General features: G+C 45.3%; 1 protein-coding gene and 1 long non-coding RNA gene across 2 annotated transcripts in view; both read left to right on the plus strand.

Annotated features, from left to right (window-relative positions):
• The first annotated feature begins 271 nt into the window (after window positions 1-271).
• On the plus strand, window positions 272-2,801 carry LOC141954171 (uncharacterized). The gene is made up of 3 exons (XR_012632119.1): window positions 272-411; window positions 1,722-1,781; window positions 2,727-2,801. It is a non-coding gene; the product is annotated as an uncharacterized LOC141954171 (long non-coding RNA).
• A 5,965-nt stretch (window positions 2,802-8,766) lies between these two features.
• TAF4B (TATA-box binding protein associated factor 4b) overlaps window positions 8,767-13,661 on the plus strand; it is a 74,944-nt gene continuing 70,049 nt past the window's right edge. The window contains exon 1 of the mRNA XM_074893450.1: window positions 8,767-9,079. Coding sequence (XP_074749551.1) covers window positions 8,767-9,079 — 313 coding nt within the window. The remainder of the gene's footprint in view (window positions 9,080-13,661) is intronic.

Genomic DNA, 13,661 nt, shown 5'->3' on the forward strand with positions numbered 1-13,661 from the left:
TATGTTCCCAGAGACCCTGAGATCAAGTATTAAAATGTTATCAGATTCTAAGTAGAAGCTGCAAGAGGAAATCATTGACCTGGCAGACAGGCAAGTTGTGTACCACATATTGCATAGTGATAGTGAGGGAGTCCCAGTATGAAATGTACACAAGCCTTTATACAATTGATTACAACATGTAAGCTAATGCATGTTGTGGGGAGACTTATAACTTCCCTTCTGTCCTCCACAGGCCAATGCAGTTGGTGGCAATGCTAAAACTGGTTTTTGGAAAGGAGTTACCCAGAAGAAGTTACAGGAATTCAAAAGGACACCACCTAATTAATAAGCAGCTTTGCTAAGAAGTAATCCAGTACAAAGTACATGATAAATGCTTCAGGAAAAGCTTGAGCTTCTTTCCTTCATGAAAACGTAAAATGTTTCATAAATATATTTGTTTTAATGATTTCATTGTATGTTACGCTGTGAAATCTGATGGAAAAAACATTGAACTTGCTATAACAGGGAGAAACCAGACACCACAGGTATATGTTAATGACTTTATAGGAAACAAGTATATAACTGGTATACAAAATCTCACAAAAATTATTCCAGGTGACACCTGTGCATTTAACTTGATGTATGAAATCTCCCCTAACATCTGGTGGTACAATGTTAGGTGACTTTTTGTAGTGTCTCTCTAGATTGATAGTGCTGGGAGCTATAGTGATTGCTGCTAATTTATAATAGTGTAAGAGACTGTTGGGAATGTTTCATGCAGGAAGCAGTGTAGGAAGGTGTATGGCAATGTGCTTCTTGCAGGGGTTGTAAAAGACATTATCAATGTTTTTGAAAATTATGAAAATGATAGCGATGTTTTATCCTGCAGTGATCCTTATCGCAGTATTTCTGACATGCTGTAGTCCCTTCATAGCTTAATGGCTTCCGTTTCTATCAAAAGTGGAAAATACAGGCTTTAGAATACATACAAAAATTTACATAAAAATATTATCAGAATAGAGTATTTTTATTTTTTGGAACAGTTACTTTAACACTTACTACGTACTACAAAGCATTGCCAGCAGGTTGAGGGAGGTGATCCTTCCCCTCCACTCAGCACTGGTGAGGCTACACCTGGAGTGCTGTGTCCAGCGCTGGGCTCTCCAGTACAAGACAGACACGGACATACCGGAGAGTCCAGCGAAGGGCCACAACAAAGATGATGAAGGGACTGGAGCATCTGCTCTATAAGGAAAGCTGAGAGAGCTGGGACCGCTCAGCCTGGAGAAGAGAAGGCTCAGGGGGATCTTACCAAAGTCTACAAATACCTGAAGGGAGGGTGCAAAGAGGACAGAGCCAGGCTCCTTTCAGGGGTGCGCAGTGACAGGACCAGAGGTAACAGGCACAAAGTGAAACACAGGAGGTTCCCTCTAAACATCAGCAAACTCTTTTTTTACTGTGAGGGTGACCGAGCACTGGCACAGGTTGCCCAGAGAGGTTGTAGAGTCTCCCTCCTTGGAGATGTTCAAAAGCTGTCTGGGCACAGTCCTGGGCAACTGGTTCTAGGTGGCCCTGCTTGGGCAGGAAGGGGTTAGACCAGAGGACCTCCAGACGTCCCTTCCAACCTCAGCCATTCCATGATTCTGTGATAGTTGTTAGAAAAAATAAAGATACCATCTTCAAAACTGTGTTCATTGTTCTAGCTCATCATGTTTGGGGTTTGTATTTTTTTTTTTCTCTAGTACCTCTCAGGTGTGGATGGAGAGAAGGGATGAACTCAAATCTACCTGGCCTAACTACAGGTATCTAGGATTTCCTATTGACTGTATCTAGGCCTTCAGCTTGAATAACAAATTTGAATGACGAGCATGTGCTTTGAAATTCAGTGTGCATTTCATCTCTCCCAATACAATAGTACAGCAAGTGACTGTGACTTCAATGTTTAGGAAAACAGCACAGAGAAAATGGGGGAGGGAGCAATATGTAAACATATTTTCCCAAATATTTAAATAAGTTAAGCAATTTTTAGTTTTAACATTTGTTCAAAGTTTAAAATAGTTCTCCAACCATTCAAATATGAGAACAGTGAGGGGGAGGGAAGAGGAAAAAAAAAATCTTGTTATTATTCAGCAAAAGAAGTAAAAAGATAAATCCTTGTTAGGCACTTACTATTTTTGATCAAGTAAACCAGCTTGCTTGAAACATCCATGGATGTAAAATAAGGAAGATTGCAGTTACAGGTTCAGAAATCATGTATTTCCATGCTTTTATGCTTTGTGTGTGTTATGGGTGAATCAAATTATGAATTCCCAGTGGAAGGCTAGCAGTTCAGCTAAAAAACATGCACCTGCTTAATCCAAGATGATATGCAAGCACAGGGAGGTGGAAATTAAACACACCACTCCAGCAATAGCTTCCTACAACGTGATACTTATGAGGATAAAAGGAAACAAGGACTCAACCTTGTCATTTGAAGGAGAATTCATGATTTGCCCTGATGAAACTGATTTACTATGTCCTTTTTCTAAACCCAACCTAGTGGGTTTTTTGGTTTTGGTTTGAGAGTTTTTTCCTCAGAGAAAAAACAACTGTGCTGTAGGTTTATTTTCCCAACAACGTTGGAATACTCCCCAGAGTGTTCTGTTTTCTTTTAGAAATAAAAATTTCTGATAGCTGGCATAACTACCTATGTGTTTATAAAATGCTGATAAACACAATTAATTATAGTACATATTTTTACATTTTAGAAAGTAACCTAGTGGAGTATGGTTCCGACTGACATCTGAGCTTGTTTAATACTAAGGCACAGCATGAAAAAACAGGAAGACGTCCCTCAACAGAATTCTAGTCCCTTTTTAAGGAGGTAGGTGAACACCAACACCAGTTTTCATTTGTCTGCAGCTGAATTTCGGATTTTACTGATGTATTTTGTGTTACAGCTTTCGCTCAGCCTTACCGTGGCTGGTGGGAAGGGGATGCAGTCCCGTTTAGCCCCTCTGGTAGCTCCACCGCTAGTTGCCAGCAGTCTCTTAATTCACCATTATCTGATTCATAAGTCTGATTCTGACTGTTTGCATCACTTTGAAATGCTTTATAAATATTTAGCAGCACAGTTTTTTGCTATGGAATGTAACTAGATTAGAGCATCACAATTGGAAATAATGGAATTAGTAATTTTGTTTTACTCAGATTTTTAGTGCAAAAGATATTGAAATGCAAGTTGTAGAAATAGAGAAGAGAAAAAGAATCTGAAAAAAAAAAAGAGAAAAATACTTGTTGCAGAACAATTATGATGGCTGTTATAATGTTTTTGAAGTTCTAAGAGGCAGTAATTGTCTACAGTGCATAGAGTTGCTGAATGAACTTGTTTCTTCCTGAGTTCTGTAGTTTTCCTGAAACTTGATGGAGCTACACCTGTGCTGAACCCAATATGCTCGTTCATCTTGCACTGTGCAAAGAGGCGTATATTCACATAATCTTTTTTTTTTTTTTTTTTTTTTTTGCAGGTGTATTTGGCACAAAAAGTTACTAATATGTTTTCCAGAAGGTGATGATTGCCCCTGGTTAGTGCTGTACAGGATATGTAAAATCTCTCAGAACCCCCCCCTTTTTTTTTCTTTTCTGCTGTAACTTTTTGTAAAGGGGATAATTACTGTATTATGACTCCAGTAAAATTCTGATTTGTGTTCTGTTTCATTTACTAAGTGTTGCAATGCTGTACATTATTAATGAAAAATAGGTAAGCAGTGTCACTTTACATAACGCTTCAGTGATGAAACTGCCTTCTTCTAGTGAATTTTACTGGCTAGCAAGTGGTATCCAGCATGACTTAACTACAGTTATGTAATTCTTAAAATGTGAAGTCTTAGATTAATCTTTTTTACTCTGTGTTCCATTCAGAATATGTTTGTGCCCAATGGCTAAGCCTTTAATACTGTGAATCTTTTTTGTAGAGGCATTTTACCATACCTATTTCCTGTTACTGTATATTTTCAGCTACCCATTTCTGTTGCTTGTGCCCATTCCTCCCTTCTTTCTCCCTCAGTTCATTTAGTCTTCTGATCTTTCTTCCTCACTTAAAGCCTAGCTTGTGAGGTGCATGTGCTTCCCTGACCTTCCCACCTCATCACATCACTTTTGTGGCTTCATGACGTAGCTTCGGTTGCCCAGACTGGCAGGAACTGCAGCTGCACAGCCAGGTAGGCTTTGCTCTGCTGGGACTTAACATGCCTCCCTGCATGGCTAAGCTCCAAGTTCAGTTAGCTCTCTTGTTATTAGTAGCTCAGTAGAGTCAACCAAGCTTTATAGATTAGAACAGTGTAAGAGTATGTGCCTAATTCTTTTGCTGTACCTTCCTGTTGTACTTTTAAATGTTTTATAAGGTTTTAAAGCTGCAGTGTATTGTACCTCATGGAACAACGAGTTTGACTTTTATATAGATAAGTATAATGTTTGGTTTTGCATTTGTGACCTGAATGTCCAAAAGAAAGAAGCACCTCCATAAAAGATCATCAGTCAAGACAGAAAAACCAGGTCAGACTGTAATGCTGAGTATAAATTAAAAAAAAAAATCACTGAAATTGCAAACTTAATGAAGAGCTGTGGATACTGAGGATATTAAATAGCCAGCTGTGATTTCACTTAGTCATTTTCATTAGTAAATAAATTCATATTTGCAATTATATTCCCGTTACTTAATATTTTTGGTCATATCTTCTATTCCTGCATTTCCAACTAACTCATTCTTGCTTTTTTTTTTTAAATGAAATTTTCTATTCCCTGATTTTTTTACTGTTCTTACCTACAGTATCTCATTTCTTTCAGCATTTTTTTTCCCTGAAGAGCTAGTGTTCTTTGTTACTATTTAGCTTGTTTCATGGTAAGCTTTTATTTTTTCCCATTAAAATTAACTATTTTAACTAATGAGATTAAATCTTCAGCCATATTTCTTTCCTTCATGTTGCCGTTATATGCTTAAGTTAATTCTGTAATGCTTCTGAGTCTCTGTCATTTAAGAAAAGCTTAAGGCAAATATTACGAGTTTCTCATTCCAGCTAATTTGCTGGTTGTGTTTAATTGATGATTTATCAATTGGAGAGAAAATAAAACTTTTGTAAAAAGGATCACTGACAGATTAAAAACCCTGAAGCATATTAGATGGATTTTATAGGGTTGTAGGAAACTAAAACCAAAGTGTTGGATATGAAACTGACTTAAGATCTAGGGACTTTTATAAAGGTCTGTCTTTGGAAGAGTTAAGGACAGAAATTTTGGAGGATGGGTAGTTGATTTGTATGTTAAATACGCTATTTGAAAGCCTCAGGAAAGCTTAGAACAGCAGAGACTGATTCAGTGTGCACTGTGTAAGTCTCAGCTGTTGGAAAGGGTTATGCAGACCAAACTATGGGCAGTATAGAACCTAATGGTTCCTTTTGTTTACACTAATGCTTTCCTATGCCTGGAAGGTAAAGAAGATACTTCTACATGAATGTCAGATGAGTCCATTCATGGTTTATTTGAAGTGGTGAAGCAGGTCAATTTGCCAAGGCTGGGCATTCATGGATTGAACAGCTCGATGTATCTTCAGCTGACTTGGAAAAGCAGTTACCATATTTATCAGTATGTCCTGGGGAAAAAGCTGTAGACAAGAATGATGACTTAATTCAAAGGTTTTTTTCAATGCATGGGGTTTTTTGGTGGTAGCAGTCACCCAAGAAAATAAAGATTTAAAAAAAAACCCCAAACTCCAGGTAGTGACAAAAGTAACTCTCCTTACATGCGTTATAACCTGTTCAGTTATGAAAACAGCTTTAAAATTCTGGATTCTTTGTTCCTTGTTATTCTGACTGACTTTTTGCATTTTTTTTTTTCTGGGTAATGAAGACTGCATACTGGTAATATATTTTTCCAGTGTGAAAAAAGGACCTTTTATTTTCTGCGCAGTTTCATAGAATGAGGGGTGCATCTGCTTTGTTTGGCAAGGACACTTATGGCACTTTAACGGAGCCCAGAATTTTTTGAGAGACATGTGTATTTCTAAATCTTCTGGGCTTTGTTCAGTGTTTTGGGTTTTTTCTCTTTATTATCATTGTGCTATACCTTTTCCTGTGTTTTCTTTCACATCATTTCCTTTGCTCCTTTTGCAATCTCCTTATGTTTTTCTCTCACTATGTTGTATTTTCTCCTTCCTTTTTTCACACTCTGCTGTGCCTCACAGCTGTAGTGCATACACTTCTGTCTTCTTCAGCTGTTTCTTTTTGTCTCTTCTAGATATGCTTTCATTCCTGAGCACTTGCATGGGTGTCTCAGAGATTCCTTCAGAAGTTGAATGGCCCCAGGAAGAGGAAAAACTTGGCCTTACATAATAAGCCAACTTCGTTCTTCCTGAAATCCAAGAACAGTGGACAGCATGCCTTCACTTGCATCCTCCTCCTCCTGTTAGTCACTCTTGGTCTTTGCTAGAACTGAAGCTTGCCTGTCTCCTGGTCTCTGAGCACCCTTTGGCATGTGGGAGGTAACTCACTGTACCCTGGTTGTTACTCTGTGTGTAATGCAGCTTTATACACTTGAGAAGTGATTTAATTTGCTCAGACTTGGCAGAGCTCTAAGGGGTAGAGAGACTACCTCCCTCCTGTGTTATCCCATCACCACCTCTTCCACCATCATCCAACCCTGCTCTCATACTTGGAAACTGTAACCATGTCTGCTGCCTCCTCTTTGGGATTTTGGGCTGAGTTTCTTCTGGAATGGTAGGCACGGTGAGAGCTGAGGCAAGGTGAGGGAGAAGGGATGCTGTGTGAGAGAGCAAATACTGTGTTTGGATCCTAAATAGGGGTATTTTGTGTTCTTGAATATAGGCTTCTGTGGCACTGTGTTTTGCACCTGGTATGTTGCAAATGCAGGTGATAGCTGTGCTTTCTGCAATCAGTTAAAGCTACCAGTGTAACAACAGTGGTGAAAGCATGCTAGAATTAACTTGATATGCATGTAAAAGGCACTTACCAGCTAGTCCATGCACCTTATCTGCATGTCTGTTGCTACCTGTAGTATTGGAGTTTGGGAAGGTACACCTGTGTTGTGACCATGCTGGAAATTAAGCTGTGGCCATATGCTTCCAGTTCTCATCTCAAGCGGTTTCCGTTCTGTAGCTGAGTTGCTTCTGACAGCATTTTAAAGCGGCAACACTGTGCAATCGAGCAAGGTTGTGAATGGAAATGGTCAAAAATGAGGTGTGTTTCCTTTGCTCCCAGAGTCTGACAAGCCTGTAAGCAGCAGTGCATGAAACTATCTATCAGGGCACGGAAAAAAAGTTGTGTAACTTCATGCATTCTGTTCACGTTTTGCATGATTTTCAGTGTATCCTCAAGGATTACTTTCTTGTCTACATTTTTACCTGGAAAACATAGTTGCAAAGGATATTTTAATACAAGAGTAATTAAAAGGGAAATTATTTTTTGCTCTCCTAAAATTTTCTTGGATTTTGAGCTTTCTGTACCACTGTAACAAACTGTTCACCAGGCCTTGGTTGTACATCACTTAATACTGTGCTCAACTTGGGCAGACAGCAACGCCCCTTAAGTTTTATGGGTAAAGAGAAGCACATGTGTAAGCATGCTTCAAAACTATTGAAATTTACCCCTAACTTGGCTATGACATGCAAAAACCTTGAAACAGAATTACTGAAGGTCATGCTGACATCCCTATCAAACGAGCAAAAACTTTGTTATACTCCTGAAATGTTTTTTTAAAGCGGTGCTGCATGTACCCTGTAACGATTACGCTTGCTTTGCAAGGGGAGGGAGTCTTCCTTCACATCGGGCCCTGAGCGTGAAGGTCAAACGGGACGACTTCGTCCCCCTTCTCCTTCCAGGTACGCGCTTGCTTGCGCCTTGTCGGCCCGTCGGCAAGTTCAGCTCCGCTCGGGAGCCGAGCGCCATACGGGGCACGCCCCGCGCTTGCCGAGCTCCTCCCGCCGGGAAGGGAAGCCTCGAGGCCCCCTGCAGCCCCCGCTGCCCTCGGCGGGCTGGCGCAGGGAAGCGGCCCGGAGGCTGGCACGGCGGCGGGGGCAGGGCCCAGCCCGCTCGCTGTCAGCTTCGCGGCTCTGCCGGGGCCACCCGCGCCGCACCGGCTCCGCGGACTCAAACCGGGGCTCTGGGGACGGGCGGGGAGCCGGGTCCCGCAGCCAGGTGGGAGCGACGTCGCCGTCCGGCGGGGCCACACAGCGTCTCCCTGCGGCGAGACCCCGTCCCGGGGCAGGGCAGCCGCCTCCCCTTCCACCCTAGCGTGGACCCCGGCCCCCGCAAAGCCCAACCGCCGCAGAGGCGGAGTACCGCCAACTTTCCCCTCAGCGCCGGCCCAGCCCCACCTGGTGGCGGCGGGGCGGGGGGGGGGGGGGGGGCAGGCGGCCCTCGGCGCCTGCGCGGGGGTCCGCGTGGCTCTATCAACACGGCGGGCGGCGGCGCGGCGCGGCCGGGCGGGCGCTGAGGGGCGGCGGGGCCGGGCCGGACCGAGCGCCGCCGCAGTAGGGCGCGCCGGCGGTGTGGGCCCGCCCCGCGCCCGCCCCCCGCCCCCTCCCGTGGCCGGCAGGGGAGGCCGGGCCGGCCGGGCCCACGTGCGCGCGGCGGCCGGCAGCCGGCAGAGCGGGGCCACCATGTGTTTCGGCGGGCGAGCCGGCGGCCGGGGCAGCGCCTGAGCGTCCCCCGCCCGCGATGCCACGGGGCGGCGCGGGGCTCTGCGCGAAGCGGCCGCCCCCCGTCTCCCCTCGCCGCCTCCTTCTCCGCCTCCTCCATGAGCACCTCGGCGGCGGCGGCCCCCCTCAGGCTGATGCCCGGCGGGCCGCCGGAGCAGGCGGCCGCCGCGCCGCCCGCGAGGCTCCTCTGCGCCCCCGCCGCCGGCCCGCCGCCCGACCGGGGCGGCCCCGCCGCCCAGCTGCCCGGCGGCCCGGCGCCCTCCGCCGCCCCGCAGCCGCCGCGCCTGGCGGCCGCCCCCGTGGGGACCCCGGCGGCGCGGGGGGCCGCCCCCGGGGCCCCGCGACCGGTGGCGCCCAAGGGGCCGCCCGCGGCCGCCCTCCAGTTACCGGCCAACTTCCAGCTGCCCCCAGGTGAGTGGGCGGCCGCGGGCGGCGGCCCTGTGTCGCGACTTCACGTGGCGTGTCGCGCCGCCCGCCGCCGGGGAGCGCGGTTTGTCAGGGCGGGATGGCAGCCGGTGCGCGCCCGGCAGCCCGGCACCCTGCCCTCGCTGCGGGAGGGAACGGCAGCTGCGGCCGCCGCGGCGGGGTGTTCCACGGGGGTGCCGAAAGTTTGGGGCGCGTTGCTTCTCTGCCCCAAACTTCTGGGGACGGGGGTGTCTGCCTGTCTTGGAGGGCGTTGGAAACGTGAACGGGTGAAGTCGGTGAGCAGCGGGGATGCTTCCAGCGTCCGAGATGCTTACAGCGTGTCTGGAGGATGGATCTGGAAGTCTCTGGATTAAGGCACCTTTTTTATTTTGCTGGATAGCGTGAGGAGCAGGAGGACTAACCAAAAACTCAGTGGCCAAGTTACCTTGATTTGTGACTCGAAAAAGACTAGTTGAGGCTTTCGTGGAACTTGGATGAACGAGTAACGCGGGGAAGCGTGAGCGTGGGTTAGCGGCTGCGAAGTAACTCCCACTTACAGTGCAAGTCATACTGCTCTTACTCCCCCTCCAAGCAAGCTGTTCCGGAGGAATTGTTTTCACTGTTACAACCAGGCCGAGGGGAACCGTTATTGAAACAAAATATTATCCTGCATAAAGAGTGTAATGTTGAAATTTCATTGCGTGTTGCCCTTTGAAACGCTTTCTTCCATAAAGCGTATGTTGGAGACAAGAGTTTTAGAGAGGTACCACACTTACGGATGTAATTCCTAGAGCGGCAAAGAAAATATTAATGTAGGAACTGTGTAGCGCTGATAAGCAGCAGCAGAGGCTTAGCCAAGGCTCCTACCTGCACTTTCTCCCAAGAGAGAGAAGGTGCTGTTGGATCTAAACTTACCGCTCTTCCCTGGCAGGCTGCATTTAAATGCTTTTTTAAAAAAGAAAGTGACTTTGATTCTGCTGGTCTTGGTCTCGCTATATTAAGACCCCAAGATGTGCAATCACTTTATTGCTATTGTTGCTGTAATTATTTCTTGCCAGGACAGTTCCTTTGTTGGAGCATCTGTTGCTCCAGTTACATTCAGGTAGGATGTTGCGTAAAAGGAGGACTGGTTTTATGTCAGTTCCTATGCTGCTGGTACATATTGGTCTTTCTGCCTTTCTGTCTTTCCTCTTTTTCTTCATGTCTTTATCAAAGACATGCACCTGTCAAGGAAATACATCATACTAATGTAATTTTTAAAAAATACTGTCTTTAATCCGTAAGTTTCACTGTAGATTGCCCAGCACTCACATGATGCTATAATGTTTTGGGTAGTCAGCAGTCAAGGATAAGTCTGAATCCTTACTAGCTTTCCTCCGAAATGAACTGTGATGGACTTTTTTTTTTTTTTCCCTCGTAGTAGAGTCCCCCATATCTTCAGGTTTTCTACCTAATATTTTGGCTTTCTGGAATCTTATCAGTATTCAGTTAGACTTTTCTGTGAAGGTGAGTGCTCATGTGAGTTGCTTGCAGTTTGGGAACTACAAATTAGCAAAAGTTTCGGTTTTCCTAGTAGCTTTGGTTTGATTACATCAAAGTATGCTGCTGAATGTCATCCGACTTGTATGGTGGCAGTAGGCAGGTGTAACAAAAGTAGCGTTACTCTTCAGTTGCATCAGCTTGTTTTCCTTGCTCCTGGGACAAGAAACAAAGCAGACTTTGTGTTTGGAAGTTCAGAAGTGCTGGTACTGTGCAGTATTATAAATTAAAAGTAACTGTATGGACTTTAATGCTCCAGAAGGAGCATTGAAGTTGGCAGACTTAAAATGGATCAATGTTTCAGGAAACTTGTCTAAATAATTGTCCTAAGGAAGATGTAAAAATGCATTCTGGCTTGAGTGTTAGTATTCTACCTCGATCTTCTATGTGGATTCAAGTGTTAGCATCCTTAAAAAAGAAGGTGGAATAAACCACCAAATTCTTAGGCTTGAAAAGTTTCTATTTCAAATAAATTGCAAAATCTAGCCATGCAGGATAAAATAGAGAAGGGAGAATGCTCCTGGCTTTAAAATCATGGCATTCAACCTGTGGCACCAGCTACGAAAAATGCATACAGAAATCATCCTTCCCCCGAGTTTCAAAGAGACATGTTTGAACTGGCCTGTTCTGAGGAAGCCTGGACTGCACTGCCCTTGCTGGTCATCCTGTATTAATCGTGAACTGCTTGTGACCTGGAGCAGGCGTTGCTCCTGTGCTTCACTAGGGCTGCAGTCTGGGGAAAGATGGATAGCAGGGGAGCTGCATTTGCCCCTGTAGCTTGGAGGACAGCAGAGGTTCATGGAAATCATGGATTTAAGGCCGTTCTTTCTCTTCCATCTCTACCTCCCCCTCCCTCTTGCCCAAAATAAAGCCAGGAGGTGGGAAAGTCAGATGACCAGGTATGACTCCTCACCTCTCTGAGCATGGATTGTCCCTCTGCCACATGCCACTTTACCTAGTTACCCAAGAAAGATCACTGAGCTTCACAAGTTTTCCAGGTCTTGCAGGACCCAAACTTGCTCAAGAGTAACAAGGCTTTTTCATCTGCGTGTTTTCCCCTACAAAGTGTTAGTTTTCAGCTGAGTAGCCAGCTGTTAGATCAGTGCTGGTACTCCTCCTTCACCTTCAGGGTATCTCCTGTACTAGCATTCGGGAGGTGTCAGTCTACCCACAGATTACCACCACTGGGGGTTTTAGCACAAAGTAGGACTCCAGCTGGGGACTCTGCCCTTCATATACCTTCAGCTGGATAGATGCTGCCTTGAAGGTTTGCTTGTGGCATTTTGACCTTGCATACAATCAGCTCTTAGACTGAATGGTTGGGCTTTGTCTTCCTGAATGGAGGGAACTTGTATGATCTACCAAAGGGACCCTTCCTCAATTGCCCTCTTTGTTGACAAGAACAGGATAGAAGCATTTCAGAAGGTTTTGCACGTAGCCAAGTAGTCTGTGGGACCGGCAGAGAGCAGACCAGTGTGGCAAGTGCAGTACTGCCTCAGTCCTTAGCTCTGCTGGTCGTATGGTCTGTGCTGATGCTCACAAAACTGCGAATGTCTCGTGTCATGGACCATCTGCTTAACAAGAAATTGTGTCCTTGGTTAACTTGAGCTTAGTGTTGTGGGGGGAAATGGTTGGCTGTGCTATTAACATGGGGAAGTAGTTAAAGGCTTGGGAAGAGGAACGAGTGACAAGATTTCCGTGGGCCATGATGAATGGTCTGTAGCCCACCTTAGTGTCTTTGGGCCCCACACCTTTGGAGAAATGAAGGATAGGAAAGAAGCATAAAAATAGCATGGAAAACATTGTTCACTGGTTTCCTTTCTTCTGTACTTTTCTTGAACTTGATTTTCTGTCCCTTCTGTGTCTGTTCTTGTGGCTTTCATGCTCTCCCTGGCCCGTGAATGCTCATTACAGGCAAGTGTTGAAAGGACAATCAGCAGATGTATCTGCTTCTCTTGAGGAGCGACAAAAAAATACAGAACTTTGACCGTATGCTAGCGATCCTCTGTTGTTACCTTGGGATTTGTTTACAGCAGGAGGCTCTTCAAAAAGCTCGCCTGATGCCACTGCTGCTGGTTACATGGCTGTGGCAGCAGCTACCAGCACACCTCTGAACAAGTATGGTATCAGCAAAGAGATGTTGTCCTGACTCTGCCTTAATTTGCACCAGTAAGCCGGTGCAAGGCGTGGCCACCCTGTGTAAAGGTTCCTTTGCACCTGATTTCGAGGGGAATGGCAGCGGCTACAGGTTCCTGGTTTCTGTTTGCAGCTCCGTTGTCTTCTCTTCAGTGTTTTGGCTTGTCCCTGACAGGTTTTCCACTGCCTAAAGCTTATCTAGGCTGATCATGGGTAACTATTTAGAAAGTACAAGGGCTGTTCATGGCAGGTGGCCAGGGCTGCGTGGCAAGAGGCAGGCAGTCAGTGTGCAGACACCTGTGGGTGGGAGAGAGCTGATGTGGGTATCCCAAAACTGCTACAGGGTGGTATGGGGCCTGCTCTCGTCAGATTTCTCTTAATTGTATATAGAAGCTAAGGTAACCTGAAGAGGTAAGGGCTAGTAAACATCTGGATGCTGCTGTCTTCTGCTTTTGAAGTTGGCCTCTCAAGTACAGTACACTCAATCTCTCTCGTCATGTTCTAGTTGTTGTTTCTCGCTTGTAAAACCACATGAGGAATTTGGTATTTTCATATGTGCATCTGGTCCCTTCACTTTGGAATAGGAGGAAGTGCTGACTTTAAAATAATTCTTAGTTTATATTTTGTTTGGGTAGGAGGAGGCTATCCAAAGATTTCTTGTTTCAACAAGACAAAAAAACCTAGAAACTCCTTCAAATTCTGCAATTTCTGGATGTTGATAATCTCATGAAGGCTGAGCATAATACTTGTGCTGTAGGACGACCAGTAGAGGCTAAATAATACATGGTTGCAACCTTTTACATCCCAATAGTGTCCTCTTTTTAGCAGGTTTGTCAGGGTGGATTGTTTGCAAACTTCTCTTCAGAATAGGTGACACCAGTCAACTTTTGTTTTCTGAGGAGGGATCAGCAAA

The sequence above is a fragment of the Strix uralensis genome, chromosome 1 (assembly GCF_047716275.1).
Source record: "Strix uralensis isolate ZFMK-TIS-50842 chromosome 1, bStrUra1, whole genome shotgun sequence".
NCBI classification, from domain to species: Eukaryota; Metazoa; Chordata; class Aves; order Strigiformes; family Strigidae; genus Strix; species Strix uralensis.